Source organism: Asterias rubens, chromosome 10 (assembly GCF_902459465.1).
Source record: "Asterias rubens chromosome 10, eAstRub1.3, whole genome shotgun sequence".
Classification (NCBI taxonomy): Eukaryota; Metazoa; Echinodermata; class Asteroidea; order Forcipulatida; family Asteriidae; genus Asterias; species Asterias rubens.
In genome coordinates, this window is record NC_047071.1 from 6,957,543 (window position 1) to 6,973,080 (window position 15,538).

At 38.3% G+C, this 15,538-nt stretch overlaps 1 protein-coding gene across 1 annotated transcript in view; it reads right to left on the reverse strand.

Annotated features, from left to right (window-relative positions):
- Positions 1-4,459: 4,459 nt before the first annotated feature.
- Positions 4,460-15,538, reverse strand: part of LOC117295717 (tetraspanin-36-like) — a 50,569-nt gene continuing 39,490 nt past the window's right edge. The window contains exons 5-7 of the mRNA XM_033778433.1: positions 13,341-13,496; positions 7,080-7,163; positions 4,460-5,654 (exon numbers count right to left, since the gene is read on the reverse strand). Of these exons, the coding sequence (XP_033634324.1) occupies positions 5,556-5,654; positions 7,080-7,163; positions 13,341-13,496 (339 nt within the window). The 3' untranslated portion in view covers positions 4,460-5,555. The remainder of the gene's footprint in view (positions 5,655-7,079; positions 7,164-13,340; positions 13,497-15,538) is intronic.

Below are 15,538 nucleotides of genomic sequence, written 5' to 3' on the forward strand. Positions count from 1 at the left end.
CTCACACTCCAGTGCCCCAGTCACAAGTCCTCAATGTGTAACTGTTGTATTGTGTTAAGTGTATCATGAACTACACGTTGTTGAGTTGTCTTGAACTACGAGTTACTAAGAATAAAGGGTTCGAAGATGGCCGCCCCCATTGAGCAGTTTACATCGGTGAGTTCGTTCCATGTTTGATATTACTAGTTTAACTATAAGGACCCAAAACATAACAGTAACTGAGCACAATGAATTTATACCAAAACTGAAGTCAGCTGATGGTGGATTCAAAAGCACTTATATAAATCACAAAGCATGGGAAGTAAAAAGAGGCTAATTGAACTTACTTACTAGTGAATGGAAGTAGCCTCCCTATAGCAAAACAAGACCTAACAAAGCATGACTACCTCTGGGGCGTGGCATGCTACATTCCTGCACATTAACCCATGCTGTATGTTGCAATACAAAAGGTCAGCCTGAAGGGCAAAAATCAAACTCGCCATAACAGAGTGCAAATGATGGACAGCCAAAAGGGCAAAACGTGACATCATGTTGAGTCGGCAAGCGCGCAATTTTGTTTTGTTGGCGACCATTGGCAAGTGACGTTGAGGTGATGTTTTTCCATAGAGCCAACGTCAAAAAAACCCAAACCAAATATGTCCGTCTTCAGATTATAGATTTGTGCACGCTAATAAAAACCAAAAAGGTACAATTCAGTAGGTGTTGGGTGGAGTAAACAACTGCTATGAACAACCACGGACACTCTACAGGTTTTGCTAAAATGGCATTGAAGTTTCCTTCCAAAACACACCACCAAAAAGTCCAATCATGGTCCAATGCAGTAGCATTTGCTGTATAGCTTCGTACACAAAGCAATGGGACAGCCCTGACCACCACATGTGGAATTAATGACTACATGACCACCTGATTAGCATGGCCATTCAACTGTGGCAGTTTGTTTCATGAAGGTATGAAGTTGGATTACACGGAAGCCTGATATTTACAAATTATTATTAGTAAAGTTATGCATAAAAATGCAAATAACTGCAGTGAAACACAGTAGCACTGTCTCAGGGGATGGTGAAAGACACACATTTCAAATTTCAAGGGGGAGCACACCAGTATAAACAATTATTGCAATTAAGACAAGCAACAAGAATTGAATAAAAAGCATAACTTGGAAATGCCTTACACAAGGAACAATATTTATTTCACCACAATGTAACACAATAAAATCATTACAGATGGTCATGCAGATTAATATAAAATAAGGGAATCAATGTGTGGTGAAGAGGTTTTCATTTGGTAATTGTCAAAGACTAGTCTTCACATTTGGTGTATCTCAACATATGCATAAAATAACAAACCTGTGAAAATTTGAGCTCAATCGGTCGTTGAAGTTGCGAGATAGTAGTGAAAGAAAAAACACCCTTGTCACATAAAGTTGTGCGCTTGCAGATGCTTGATTTCGAGACCTCAATTCTAAATCTGAGGTCTCGAAATCAAGTTCGTGGAAAATTGCTTGTTTCTCAAAAACTACATTACTTCAGAGGGAGCCGTTTCTCACAATGTATACTATCAACCTCTCCCCATTACTCGTAATCAAGAAAGGTTTTATGATATTATTTATTTTGAGTAATTACCAATAGTGTCCACTGCCTCTAAACCCGCCGAGGCCTGGTTCTTTATAATTTTACCGAGACAAAGTCGAGGTAAATTATCAAGAACAAGGCCTCAGGGAGTTAAAACCACTAGTTGAAAACCGATTCAACACACTTTGATTCCCATTCATAAATACCTTTTCGGTCAAAAAACATCAACACTTTTTGGTCAAAAAATAAAATAAATGCAAATTTTTTAATTGTTCAATAATTTCTTCCAACACAACACCCCTCCAGCTATGAAATGGTAAGGCCCTCGGGTAAACAACTCCTTATAAGTAGATTGCTATGCGCGTCGTGAGTATCACGTGATGTGGCACAACTGTTCCAGCGGTTGCCGTCGACCAATAGGAATGAAGAAACTGTCTTATAAGCACACAGGTGCAAGCTGGCGTGTCACGCCCATGTTTCAACACTTTTTACTGGTGTTATATCATCCGTTCAAACACCCCCACGTGATGCTCTCTCGACCAATCGGAATGGATAAACTGTCTTAGGGATTTATGAATAATGGTTAGGGTACCAGAGAGTACTATCAAAGCCGGTACTCTTATAACTATTACGACATGCACCCAATTTTTGAGGAATCTTCTGTCTCAAAACACAAGCATGTATTTCATGGGACATCAGCTTATTTGATTTTTCCCTCGAACCCGAAAAGGAAGTTAAGTACAAAATGTTTGAAAATAAAGAGTATGCAGCTATTATAATTCAATGTCCTGTTCACGTATAAATGTATTAATTATGTGGTCCAACAACTTATTGGCTCTATTAACTCCTTCTATATAGATGATAATGGTCAACAGCATCCTGTGAAAATATTTCTTTTGAAATGTCTATTGTGTTTAACAAACAATTATTTACTGGAGCAAGATTCAAGCCTGCGACCACCAGAACAAAGAAAAAACCCTTTATCAGCTGAGATATAATTTAGCCCTTATATGGTGTACCTACATGTACATGTATTTTATAAAAATATTTTGACTTTCCGGGGTGAATGCTGAGGCCAAAGATAATAATAATAATAATAATAATAATAATAATAATAATAATAATAATAATAATAATAATAATAATAATAATAATAATAATAATAATAATAATAATAATAATAATAATAATAATAATAATAATAATAATAATAATAATAATAATAATAATAATAATAATAATAATAATAATAATAATAATAATAATAATAATAATAATAATAATAATAATAATAATAATAATAATAATAATAATAATAATAATAATAATAATAATAATAATAATAATAAACAAGACTTATAAAGCGCAGTTAGTAACTGCTGTTACCTCACTCAACATGGATGGATTCAGCACTCTTGTTGAAAATGCAGTGACAGTTTTATATGTTTTCTGTACAAGCAGAACCTGTTCTCAATTGAAACTAACATGCGACTTTTATTGCTTCTTTCTTTTTTGAACAAAGTGTTACAACCTGCGTCACAACCCGCGTCACCCCCCCGCACTTGAGGAGTTCCCCTTAAGTTTTTCAACTAGTCCACATGCATGTATATGCTTTTAAACTAGCTCGCATTGGTTTATCTCACAAAAGAGAGTGTAGATTCTATGTGAACAATTCTGCTAGCATATCATTTTGCAGTAGGTTGGGACCTACATGTACAACAAAATTACTAAGTATTTGCAAAAATGTTTGGCCTTAAATGTTTTCATATCTGAATTATGTAACACACTAAGCATGAATTAAAGATGTCATAAATTAAAGATGTCAAGTTGCTTTGGGAACCTACAGAATGTTAATCGTTTTAGGGCATGTCTTCCAAACAGATACAAATAAGACACTTAAAAGATGTCACAGATAGATCATAATATGTTTAGGTCAAAATGCACATTTACATTATCCACAAAGTGTGTATTTGAAAAATCTTCCTAGCCAAATGTTTATTCTAGATGACACAAATATGGTGGTAAAAAGATCTCCTAATGAAACACTCACTTGAATATAACTAAGATAATTAGGAATTTTAATATCATTGCATCTGATGATAGCCCATGCATGCCCTGGCACAAAAGCACCAACAGTAATTTCTCCAAATGTAAATTCCGCCCTCAATCCCATGCATGCCCTGGCACACGCACCAACAGCAATTTCTCCAAATGTAAATTGCGCCCTCAATCCCATGCAGGCCATGCGTTTGTGCATCACCCCGGCAACATTAAAACCTGCCCGCATCCCTCCTTAGCTCCCACCACCCATCCATCCACGAATTCTTCAGTCCGAGATTCTGACATGTCCGATGAAAATGTTACAATTTTTGACGAAGTCTTTGCCGATAGCGGTTCCAACCTGTCCTCTGACGATGATACACCACATGATGTCTCGGAAGAAGACAGTGATGATAAGCCCATTGCCTAATACATGTAGCGCACATATCTACCAAACAAGGTACTGAAGGCGCTGAGTATATACAAACTTTCAAAAAGATAGGTTATTGCAATGATGAATTCTGAGACCCAATTATGTAGCACCTTATAGGGCACATATTTGTACAGCAGCCACAGCCAGGAACACTGGGGAGAACCCCTTCTCTTTTCGATATGTGCACTACTTCTTTAACATGCGTTAAACAACACATGGGACCAACGGCTTTATGTCCCATCCGAAGGAAGAAGCAATGGTCAAGTGTCAAGGACACAAGTGTCGCGGCTGGGGATTCGAACCCACACTCTGCTGAGGTTTCCGGTTTTTTTGGTTTCCGAAACCAATTTTCACAGGGAAATAAATGTCATGCCTATTGGTACATGTATGAACAGCAACTTTAGAAATGTTAAGCTTTCACATTGAAACTACTTAATTTGGTATTTATTGGTCATAATACCAAACCTCAAATATATGTTTTTAGGCAATTAATTAATCAAAGGTGGTATGCCAAAGGAAACAGTCAGTTCATCATTGTCAACACTGGTTGCTTGACAAGTTGCATTCTGTGACTAGGACCTAGGCTAACCCCAATCTGCCTTGTGAGGGCGCTGTGACCTAATACTTTACAGAATACTCTTGGTAACCAAGTAGTCATGTTGATGAAATTTCTCTGGTCACCATTGCATAAGTTGCAAGTATCTGTGTAAAGCCATTGGACACTTTCTGAACAGAACAACAACTAAAAGTTCACAGATTTACAAACAACTTAAAGGTAATGCTGAAAGACCCTTGAAATTTAATTCCATGAGAAAACTTTTTGAGAAAACATAACAATTATCAATTCTTGATATCGAGAATAACAGATTTTTTTTAAACACATGTCATGACACAACGAAACGTGCGGAAGCAAGGGTTGGTTTCCCGTTATTACCTCCAGACTCCGATGACCAGTTGAGCCTTAATTTTCACAGGTTTGTTATTTAATCTACAAGTTGTGATACACCAAATGTGGGCCTTTGGACAATACTGTTTACCAATGTTGTGCGATTGCTTTAATTGGCACTGAAAGGGATATACATCACCTATGGGGTTATTGACATCATGAAACACAAACTATGTTATAGGAAGAAAAAATAGGTCTTTATGAAAATGTCAATTGTTATTTTAGTGTTTTTTTCTACTTTATGAGCTACACTGGTGATTATGTTATTGACATGAATTGTCTCAATTGCAAAACAATCTTAATGTGTAATGACGTTTTGCATTCTGGTCATTTCGCTACTATCGTTAGAGGATAAATGATAAGGTGGAAATCCACGTGTTCTTACGTGTGCTGCAAAGTGTGCAACCCTTTAAGATGAAAACATTCTATGTATGTGTATTGTGTTACTGCATTATCCATACAATGTTGTTCATTACTTGGTATGTATATTCATTTGAAAGTAGGCACACCAAACACATGAGTATCCTCCTTTTCCAGCAATATTATGTGATCAAGGTCTAGGTGATTATGCTCTGTAGCCAGTGTCATCACTGTTGAGTGTTTGGTACGGTACCTCTCTCTTCTTTTTACAAAGCAGATGACATGCGCAACCAAGTACAAAGACCTGTACAAAAGAAACACAAAGAACTGGACATAGAATTTTTGTTTATTACAAAAACACGGTGTTCGGTTGAACGTTACCTGATGACGTAGTTCAAAAACATTGAACCATAAAGATGACTTTTTATACAATGTGTTGTTATTTTATAGTTAACTTGTATCACACTTTTTAACAACTCCTTGTTTCTTCACAAATGCAATATGTTTGTGTGAGATTGGCATCAGGTTTTATTTTGCAACTTATGGAAGCCCTTTAAAAAAAATTCTCACTCTGCACGGGATGCTGTACACAGATTTGAAAATCAACAGAGCCTTCTTTTGTATGACAAAAGGGAGCGCTGTTGGGAATTCCCCCAAAAACATTTCGCGCCATATGATTTTTACAAATTTTAAGTGTTGTTTTATTGTTATTTAATACCTGATGACATCATTATGATGTAATTAGGCCTGTGATGTCTTGATACTAAGGTTCAACTATCTGTTGAGTTTCAAGGTTCAAATCAATCTCAATCTTGAGTTATGCCGTAGATAAGCTCCAAAGTTGGTTTTTATGAAAAAATATGAAGATGAACTTTGACAGGGTAACGACCCGGAAGTTAAGGTTGTACGATTTGGGGGTAAACTTTCCAAATGTTGCTCAAGTCTTTATCTATCCGATGCCCGGGTTTGAACATCATAGCTTTCATATTTGTTGAGATACAGCGAAAAGCAAAAGTCGTTTTTCAACTTTAAAAACCCTGTCATGACGTCATCAATGACGTCATCATTCCCAAAAAGTGGCGGTTTCATCTACTCACTAGTGCCTATGTACATAGTAAGTTTTAAGTTTGTACATGCTTTACTTTTGTTTAAAATTGCTGGAGAAGGTTCGGAGAGAAAGAAGACGACGAGGGAAAAAAAAAACCCCCAAAAACATAACAATAACAATAGTTGTTCGGCTGTTAGCCGAACACCTAAACAAAAAAACATAACAGTAACAATAGTTGTTCGGCTGTTAGCCGAACATCTAAATAAATAAAAATAATAACAATAACAATAGTTGTTCGGCTGTTAGCCGAACACCTAAATAAAAACTTAAAAAATTAACAATAACAAAGAGTTGTTTGGGCTATTGCCCAAACATCTAAAAACTAAACAAAAATAAAATAAAAGAATAACTAAGAATGCAACAGCCCGAACACCTAATGACAGCCCTCTAGTTGTTATATATAACTCCATAATTACATACATTTAAAAAGCCAAGCCAATGTTTTATTTTTAACTCACATGAAGCTCATGATAGCACACTTAGACATTATAAAATAAATTTACTTTAATTATTAAGCCTTTGGACTAATTTAAATATGAGGTTTAAAATATTTCAAAATCAAACTGTACAAAATCTTGTTTTATAAAAAACTCATTTTTAAAGACACTTTTATCAACCTACCTGCAAAAGGGCTAACACCAAGGCCGCAACAATAATCAGAATCAGATATTGATGTATGTCTTCATAGAGCTTAACATGGCAGCCCTGCAAAATAAATCAAATTAAAAAACAACAGACCAGTTAGCAGAATCCTAGTTTCAAAGTTTCATCCTAGGCTTTACTTGATACAAACAATTATTGCAAAAATACTATCTTAAAGTTTAGAAAATTATCAGAGGATTGAACAGCTCTGTGGGGTCCCTCCCCATTGTAGAGCCAGGAATCTTGTTGAAAAGGAACTAAGTGACTCCATTGTTTTGAGCATTTAATCTACTCTGTCTAGCTGACGAGATGCATTCTGTTGGCCAGGCATGTTGACGTGTGTACTTTTTTTTATGCAAGTCGCCAGACACACAAGGCCTGAAGGCCACTTCAAGGTGTGGGGCTACAATTATTTTTTCCAGAGGCCGTTGCCACCTACTCCTAGGGCTGAAACAGGGTTATCCCTTTTACAGTCCATATGGATGTAGGCTTGGGTATCATCAATCCGAAGCCTGTCCGGTAGAGCAGAAAGCACTACCTCCCGAATTTTACGTAGCAAGTGTCATGACTGGGCTTTGAACCCACTCTCTGCTGATCAAACACCACAGCTTGAATCCGGTGCTCTTAACCGCTCAGCCATGACACGCAACTGTATGGTGAGATCTTTCATGCGTCATTATCTCCTGTAACCTAACAGGTCCCTTCTAAACGATGAATGAGGTACTGATATGAATAAACAAGTTGAATGATGGTCAGTAAACATGCAATTGACAGGCTTCTGGTAGGAGGAGAGAAACTTTCTGTAAATTGATCGTTGACGGCGTGGTCAAGACTCTGCATTGGTCGTGTTGACGGCGAGTTGACGAGCATGTTGCACGTGTATAGAGATGATTGTGAATGCATTGGAATAAAAATAGCAGCACCAGACTTCAGAGATCGCAACACTCCAATTGATTGATGTACAAATATGATTTAATTGCTTCAGAGCCAGTGATGTAAAACACACAAATGTAGCGTTTTTTGTTTCATGGAATATGGATAATAATTCAGTGTTTTTCATATCGGCGGTTTGTATCAATTTATTTAAATTTACGCAGTAAATTTTTATTACTTTTTACAAAAAATTTATTTAACATTTAACAGTCATGTGTTGTTGTCTTCGTCCTTGCGGTAAAACTGTTTTTAGCGTGCGATTGAGAGCCATTGTTGTCCCCTTCTGAAGGGTACTTTCATTTTTCAAAAATCTTCACGATATATCGTCATATCGGCGATATTTACCCGACGATTTATAGCCAGTAAAAATTTGTTGATATCGTCCATGGTTACTTGGTGGGTATACTTTTAAGAATGTGTTTATCAGGAAGCACCACATCAATTTATTAGGATATGAAAAAAATTACTTAATTGACGTTGGAGTAAGCAGTCTACCATCAGTAATGACATCTAGGCGGCAAACCAGCTAGACAGCATGAGCGAGCATGGAAGCTGCCAGGAGAACATGAAAGACGGCATACACAACTTTAAATACAACAGGAAGTCCTGGGGTAAATTAAAAAAAACTCTTCCTAACTTAGGATTGATCCAAGGACTTAAGACGAGTCCCAGCTTTAAGACCATTCCTTTGTAAGACTGATCCTAGGATCAACTTCACAAAACCGTCTTAAGCAAGACGGGAAATTGTTCCTAAGTCCTAACTCTTTGTGAAATCAACCCCAGGACTCATGTGAGTGAGCATTGTGTACTGTTCCATTAAACAGCTTTGTTTTTGTTCAGTGAACGTGTAGGCATGCACAAAAGAAAAGCATTTGTAGGTTGCCGGAGTTAAAATACTTTCTGTACAACAATATCACTATCCAGAGCTGCCAACTAGTACGGATTTTCCGTATTTCATACGGAAATCAAACAGGAATACGGATGTACGAATATGCGTTTCAAAATACGTTTTTGGGGAAATCCGATCATACTTTGTTTTCTTTAAAATTTACGGAGAACCTATACACTGGCCTGCTATGCTGTGCATTTTTTTCAGATGCCCTCCATAAATTTTAATGCTGCGCGCGCTGAGTGTAAACCCTGAATTACTTTGCACGACGCGCGCTAATGGTCCCCCGTAAAAACCGGGCGCTACACGCTGGCCATGCTTTGACCGTATGACGTGCGGTGCGTGCACATGCAATTGGATACGGGGGTTACAATCGACACTCGTTTACTTATGTATTGCGAGCTTTAAATCGATTACGGCTACAATAATTTAAATCATAAAATTAATATTTACGCACAGATATTGTGTTTTTCTCACGGGCATTTGTTGCAAATTTTATTCGATGACACTTTCGTTAAAATGAGACCTCGGAGAATTATCGCCAAGAAGGGCATTACATTTATTGTTGTATTTCAACAGCTTACCCAGATATAATTTTTTTAAAGGCCGAAACAATTACAAGAACTCCGGAATTAATACAATACTGTTTCCCAAATATAAATAAATAAATAAATAATTAATTCTAAGGACGTATTGAAAAAGTCAAAGAAAATTATAACATTGAATGCACACTTTGAAATTACAAAATCCCCAATTTTGGAAGAAAAAACACACCCACCAAATAAAAGCAACATCACGTAACCACCTAAAAAACGACAGCCTGCCAACAATATTATTTCCCGCCTTCTCCGAGTTCCCATGTGCGTGATTCCATTTTTTCCCTGGATCCAGATTTTTATTGTACGGAATCCGATCAACATGCAGGGAACCAGCGACGCACATGTGGCATTTCTCACTTTACAATCTGTGCAACAGAGATGGAGCCGAGAAAGGCCGTGTCCGAAACGACGACTTCGGCTACAGCTACGCCTAGATCAGCGCGTCTACCAGTGTTGAAGAATAGGCAGGCGCGCGCGATCTAGCCGTAGCTGTAGCCGAAGTCGCCGTTTCGAACTGCACCACGCCAGCTGGTAGCATGCCTAGTCTGGTTCTCTGACAACAGATCATTGATCCCCATTATACTGACGAATCTTCGATAGTCTAGTCGGAGATTTTCGGGTCTGGGAACTAGACTAGTATCATGCTACATGCTCTGTGCACGTCGACCACATGCACACTAGCGGTTTCTGTAGGACAAGTTAGTACATACGAAAATACCACGATTGATTGAGCACTAAAATGGCTTCATTATCATCAACGTCGAAGAGTGCCAGGAAGCAAATGTTCAAAAAGGAATATTCTAAGAAGTGGTCATGCATTTCATCCTCCAGACGGGACGAGTACAGCGCGAGGTGTACACTTTGTTCATCTGACTTTTCCATTAGCCACGGAGGTGCGAATGACATTCAAATCCACGTGAAATCGAAGAAACACCAGTCTGCCGTTAGATCGTCAAAAAGTACTGGTAACATCGCCGAGTTCTTGCAGCCGAAAGACTTTTCAGTCATCAGAGCAGAGACTCTAATGACACAATTTTTAATAGAGCATAATCTGCCTTTTGCTGCTGCTGATCACTTGACTGACCTTGTGAAAGTGATGTTTCCAGACAGTTCTATAGCATCAAAGTTTGCTTCACGTCGGACTAAGACAACCGCCATTGCTAGAACTTTGGGCCAAGAAGCTAAAGGTGAGTTTAATATCAAAATATTATTGAGAGTATGAATCTTTCTAACTTAGTGTTGACCTTTACGCATATTTGCTGGTTTTTTGTGGTTTTTTTTTTACATTTCTTTTTTTATAGTTTTTTTTTATAGGGCCTATTTTTTTAAATTGTCAACGTAGGTGGCATGTCGGGTATATGACCCATGTCATTTTTTTTCTCGAAACCAAAGTATACATGGTATAACCCCCCCCCCCCCCCCGACATTTTATTTGGGAATTTATTTATTTATTTTATAGATTTGTTTTTCTTTATTTTGGGGGGGTCTAGGGATATTCTATGCTGCCTCCATGGTGCAACATACATTTAAGCACTGCTTTATTATGTTTTATCATTCTGTCAACAGCAGACATCCTGAGGAAAATACGCCAAGGGCCATTCTCCATGTCAACAGATGGCAGTTCTGATCGAGGTGCAGACAATCAGCTATATCCCATCGTTGTGCGTTACTATGATTCTGATGTATACAGAGTTGTGAGTTGCCTTCTCGAAATAGCTACAACAAAGGAAAGGTCAACTGGGAAGAACATCTTCCTACTGTTAGACAGTGTTTTGAAGGAGAACAATATCCCATGGCAGAATGTCATTTCCTTTTCAGCAGACAATGCAGCAGTGATGATAGGAGCAGTTAGTGGGGTGTCTTCCTTTGTGAAAAAAGAAAACCCAAGTGCCTTTATTCTTGGATGTCCTTGTCACCTCCTCCATCTCGCTGCAGAGAAAGGAGCTAGCCAATTGCCATTCAAGCCTGTGGATCTTTTGATACCAATCTTCTATTACTTGGAGAAGTCCAGCAAGCGGCACAAAGCGTTTAAGGAAGTTCAAACCATTTGTAATGTGGAGAATCATGCAATCCTGAAACATTTGTGTACTCGTTGGTTGTCGCTAGAGAGAGCTCTGGACAGATTGATTGAACCGTGGGTACCACTGGAAAAATATTTTCAGCAAGAAGCTCAGTCTGTCGGAGGAAAACGAAGGATGGAAGAGAGTGCCAAATTGCCAAAGAGACAGAAGGTTTCTAGTAGCACTGCAACACACCAAGGCCCAGCAGTCACTGCTCACATATCTTCTACAAAGACCATTCCACCCTCTGCTGACAGTGGACAGGGCAAAAAAAAAAAAAACTCTTCACATTCACAGACCTGTAGCACAGCTAGTGCTGCACCAAGACTGTTAATTGCAAGTTCAAAGACAAGTGTTAGAGGTCAAGTGGCACACAAGGCTGTGAAAACTGCTGCATCTACAGGATCATCAAAGAGCTCTGGAGGAACATTGGCTGTTAAGAAGACTACACCAGGTCTGCTCAGTAGAAAGACGGTCACTTCACTCTCTATGACAGAAGGCACCACTTCAAAGAAGTCACACAAATCATCAGAAGCTAAAAATGTTAGTACTTCCAAGTCAGTGCAGAGAAACAGTGGTACAGCAGATAGTTCAGCAAGTGCATCTTTGAGTAAAGCTGCTGGAATTCATGCCAAACTCAATAACGATTACAATAAGCTGTACTGTATCTTTCTCCTGCAAACAATTCCTCTGTTCAACAAACTGAACTTGGAGCTTCAAGAAGACGCACCTAAAGTACACCTCCTTCATGAGAAGTTGCAAGACTTCCTACGTGACATCTTGCTTCGCTTTGTCAAACCAGCAGTGATTGTTAGTACTTTATCACTCAAGTTATGTGACTACAAGGAGAGATGCAATCAAAAAGCAGATGAAGATATCATTGTTGGGAAGAATGTAAGAGACTTTCTTGCAGCAGCACAGTTCTCATCCAAGGAAAGGGATGAATTCCACACATCTGTGAGAGAGTATTATGTTGCTGTCTGTAACTATGTAATCAGTAAGTTTCCCCTGGATGATGAAGTGCTTCTGCATGCAAGAGTTGCTAATCCAAATAACAGAATGGAAGTTACATATTCATCACTCTCCTTTTTTGTTAAGAGATTCAAGTTCATGGAAGAAGCACTGGATGAACTTGAAGTGGAGTTTGCACAGTTTCAGATTGATAAACTTGAAAATGTGTCTCTAGATAAAAGATCAGATGAAGCATGGGTGGATATCGCTGGTATAAGAGACAAGTCAACTGGCCAGCTCAAGTATGTCCATCTCCCAAAGGTCATGCTGGCAATACTCTCATTGCCCCACAGCAATGCAGATGATGAGAGGATTTTCAGTCTGGTGAGAAAAAATGCCACCGAATTTCGTCCAAGCCTCAGTACTCAGACACTCTCAGACTTCCTTACGCAAAAAATACAAAGTCAGTCCAAAAAGATATTGTGCCACCAGATGCAGTTCCCTGACAATCTCCTTCAAAACTGCAAAAAGGCAGCTGCAGTCTACAACAGGCAGTAAATCTTGTAGGTTTGAATTGTGAGGCCATTAGCTGTGATTATACGATAAGAATAGCATGCGTAAAGGTAGCTAAAGTACCAAAGGGTAGTCAAATGGTGTCGCGCAGAAAAATACTTATTTCATTGGCAGAATACTGATTTTTAGGCTTCAGAATACTGATTTTCTCAATTTAAGGTTGGCAGCTTTGACTATCTATGAAACCAAGTAGGACAAGAAATACACTGGATATTTCATTATGTCTAATTCTTACCTCAATGTAGATGTTTTCTGTGTGGATTATAAAGCCAGTACATTCTCCAGGCCCATCAGTCTTCTTACAACAACTCATAGGTACTTGTAAGGGATGGGATTTCCCCCATGTAGTAGTCAGCCAGTCTTTGTAACTCTTCACACCACAACATTCAACCTAAAAACAGGAACAAACAATATTAATAATAATATTAAACATAGCATGGGGACAAGACAAGGAACACTGCATTAGATTGGCTCTCAATTCTATAGAAGATTAAATATTGTTTCCTGCTGTTTGTTTTGCAACAAAAGTTACATGTAGCTCATTGAGATAAAGCAACTTGGCTTAAGGCTAAGGCTGCAAAAGTGAAGAGGTACGTGTATGATGACACAGGGTTCTAGGCATTTTCATACAAACAGGTTACCTAACACCAATTAGCATCAATAGTTTGATGAAATAAACGGAAAGGCTGACAAGGCAAAACCTTCCAGATTGATGTGGATAAGGTAAAGAGACAGGTACAGAAAGTGCCACATTGGAAAGCCCCGGGTCCGAACCATGTGTCCATACACATGGTTAAAAAACTTCCGTAGTTTGCATGAGCGTATGGCCCTACAACGGCAGGTTTGCATAGTAAAGGGTAAGGTCCTATGCTGGATGACTGAGGCAAGAACGGTTCTGATTATGAAGGATGTCAAGAACTGCAACATTGCCAGAAAATAGACCAATAATATGTGCTTAAACCTGTTATGTATAAACTCTTAAACAGTATGTTAGCGGAGGACCTGTATCTTCATATGGATGATCAGCAGTTGATTCCAGAGGGGCAGGAAGGTTGTAAGAAGCGGTCAAGAGGTACAAAGAATCATATCATCATCGATGAGGTGATACTGAAGCAATGCACGAGCAGAAAGACTAATTTGACAATGGCGTGGATAGACTACATGACATGGTATCGCACACATGGATAATGGAATGCCTGGATATGGTTGTAGTGGCTGATGCAGTAAAAAGTCCAATGCCTCCCGTTTGGCGAGCATGAAGACATGGCGAACCAATCTTATTGCCAACAATGATAGTCTGGACAAGGTGTGTATAAGAAGATGTATTTTCCAAGGTGATTCTCTGTCTCTGCTGCTGTTTGTTCTTGCGCTGATATCCCTGCCAATGACTCTGAGGAAAGTGAGTGCCGGTTATGAAATGAAGAAGGACGTATGTAAGATGGGAGGAGGAAACCTGGTAGACCAGCACTAACTTACACTGACATTGTCAAAATCGACACAGGACTTGAATCAGCAGATTTCAAGTCAGCAATGGGGAACCATCGTGATTCTAGGACATCACTCGACTTAAGCAAGTAAGCTTAAGCAAGCAAAGAATGAGGTGAAAATCGTTTTAAGGCCAAATGTCAGAATCGTGCTGTGTTTATTTTTATTAATGTTCTTCCTTGAGCTTTAAGCATCCCTAAAAATAGATCGCTATAATCCAATCGCACACGTTTATTTTTTTGGGCCCTGCTTGACAATCGCACCCTCTAGAATTTTTCCATTTTTGTTTGTTTGTAATATACAAATGTGGGACGCACTTCTGTTGTCACAGTTAACTACTTAAAAATTACTGCTGTTGTTCTTGATCCAATGAAGTTCTGGTATTAATGTTGTTTAGTCGTTTGTTTTGTTGGTTTGTTTCTTTTGTTGATTTTTTGCGTTTGCTGAATCTCATGAAAGTAAAGGAGTGAGTTTGCAAGTGAAATTGAGTGTTAGCTTGATCAGAATGATTTTGATCGGTAATCTAAAAGCTATGAGTTTGTGAGCTAGAGTGTGAGCAAGTGACCATACCAACTGCGTGAAGCTTCCTAAAGCAACAGGTTTAGGATCAACCAGAGAATTCTATTCTGGTTGGATCTGATCAGAAACTTTGGCAAAACTGAGCTTGTGATCAAGAACAGTAGCCATAAAACACAAGTCTATGTCGCCTTTTAGCCATTTATTTATTTTCAGGAAAATTTCATTATGTTTAAGTCGGGATTTAAACTTATGGTAAAAAAACTACTCATGTATGGGTTGCTCAAAGCTGTAGAGAATTGTAAAGGTGCAAAACTGAGATTGTTTAGGCAAAATTATTTGTTGGGTACTTTGTAAACTGGTAAATTGTAGTTTCTTTTTGTAGTTATTTTTTCTAATCTGGTGTCACTGTGTTCTATTCTTTGTCTAGGT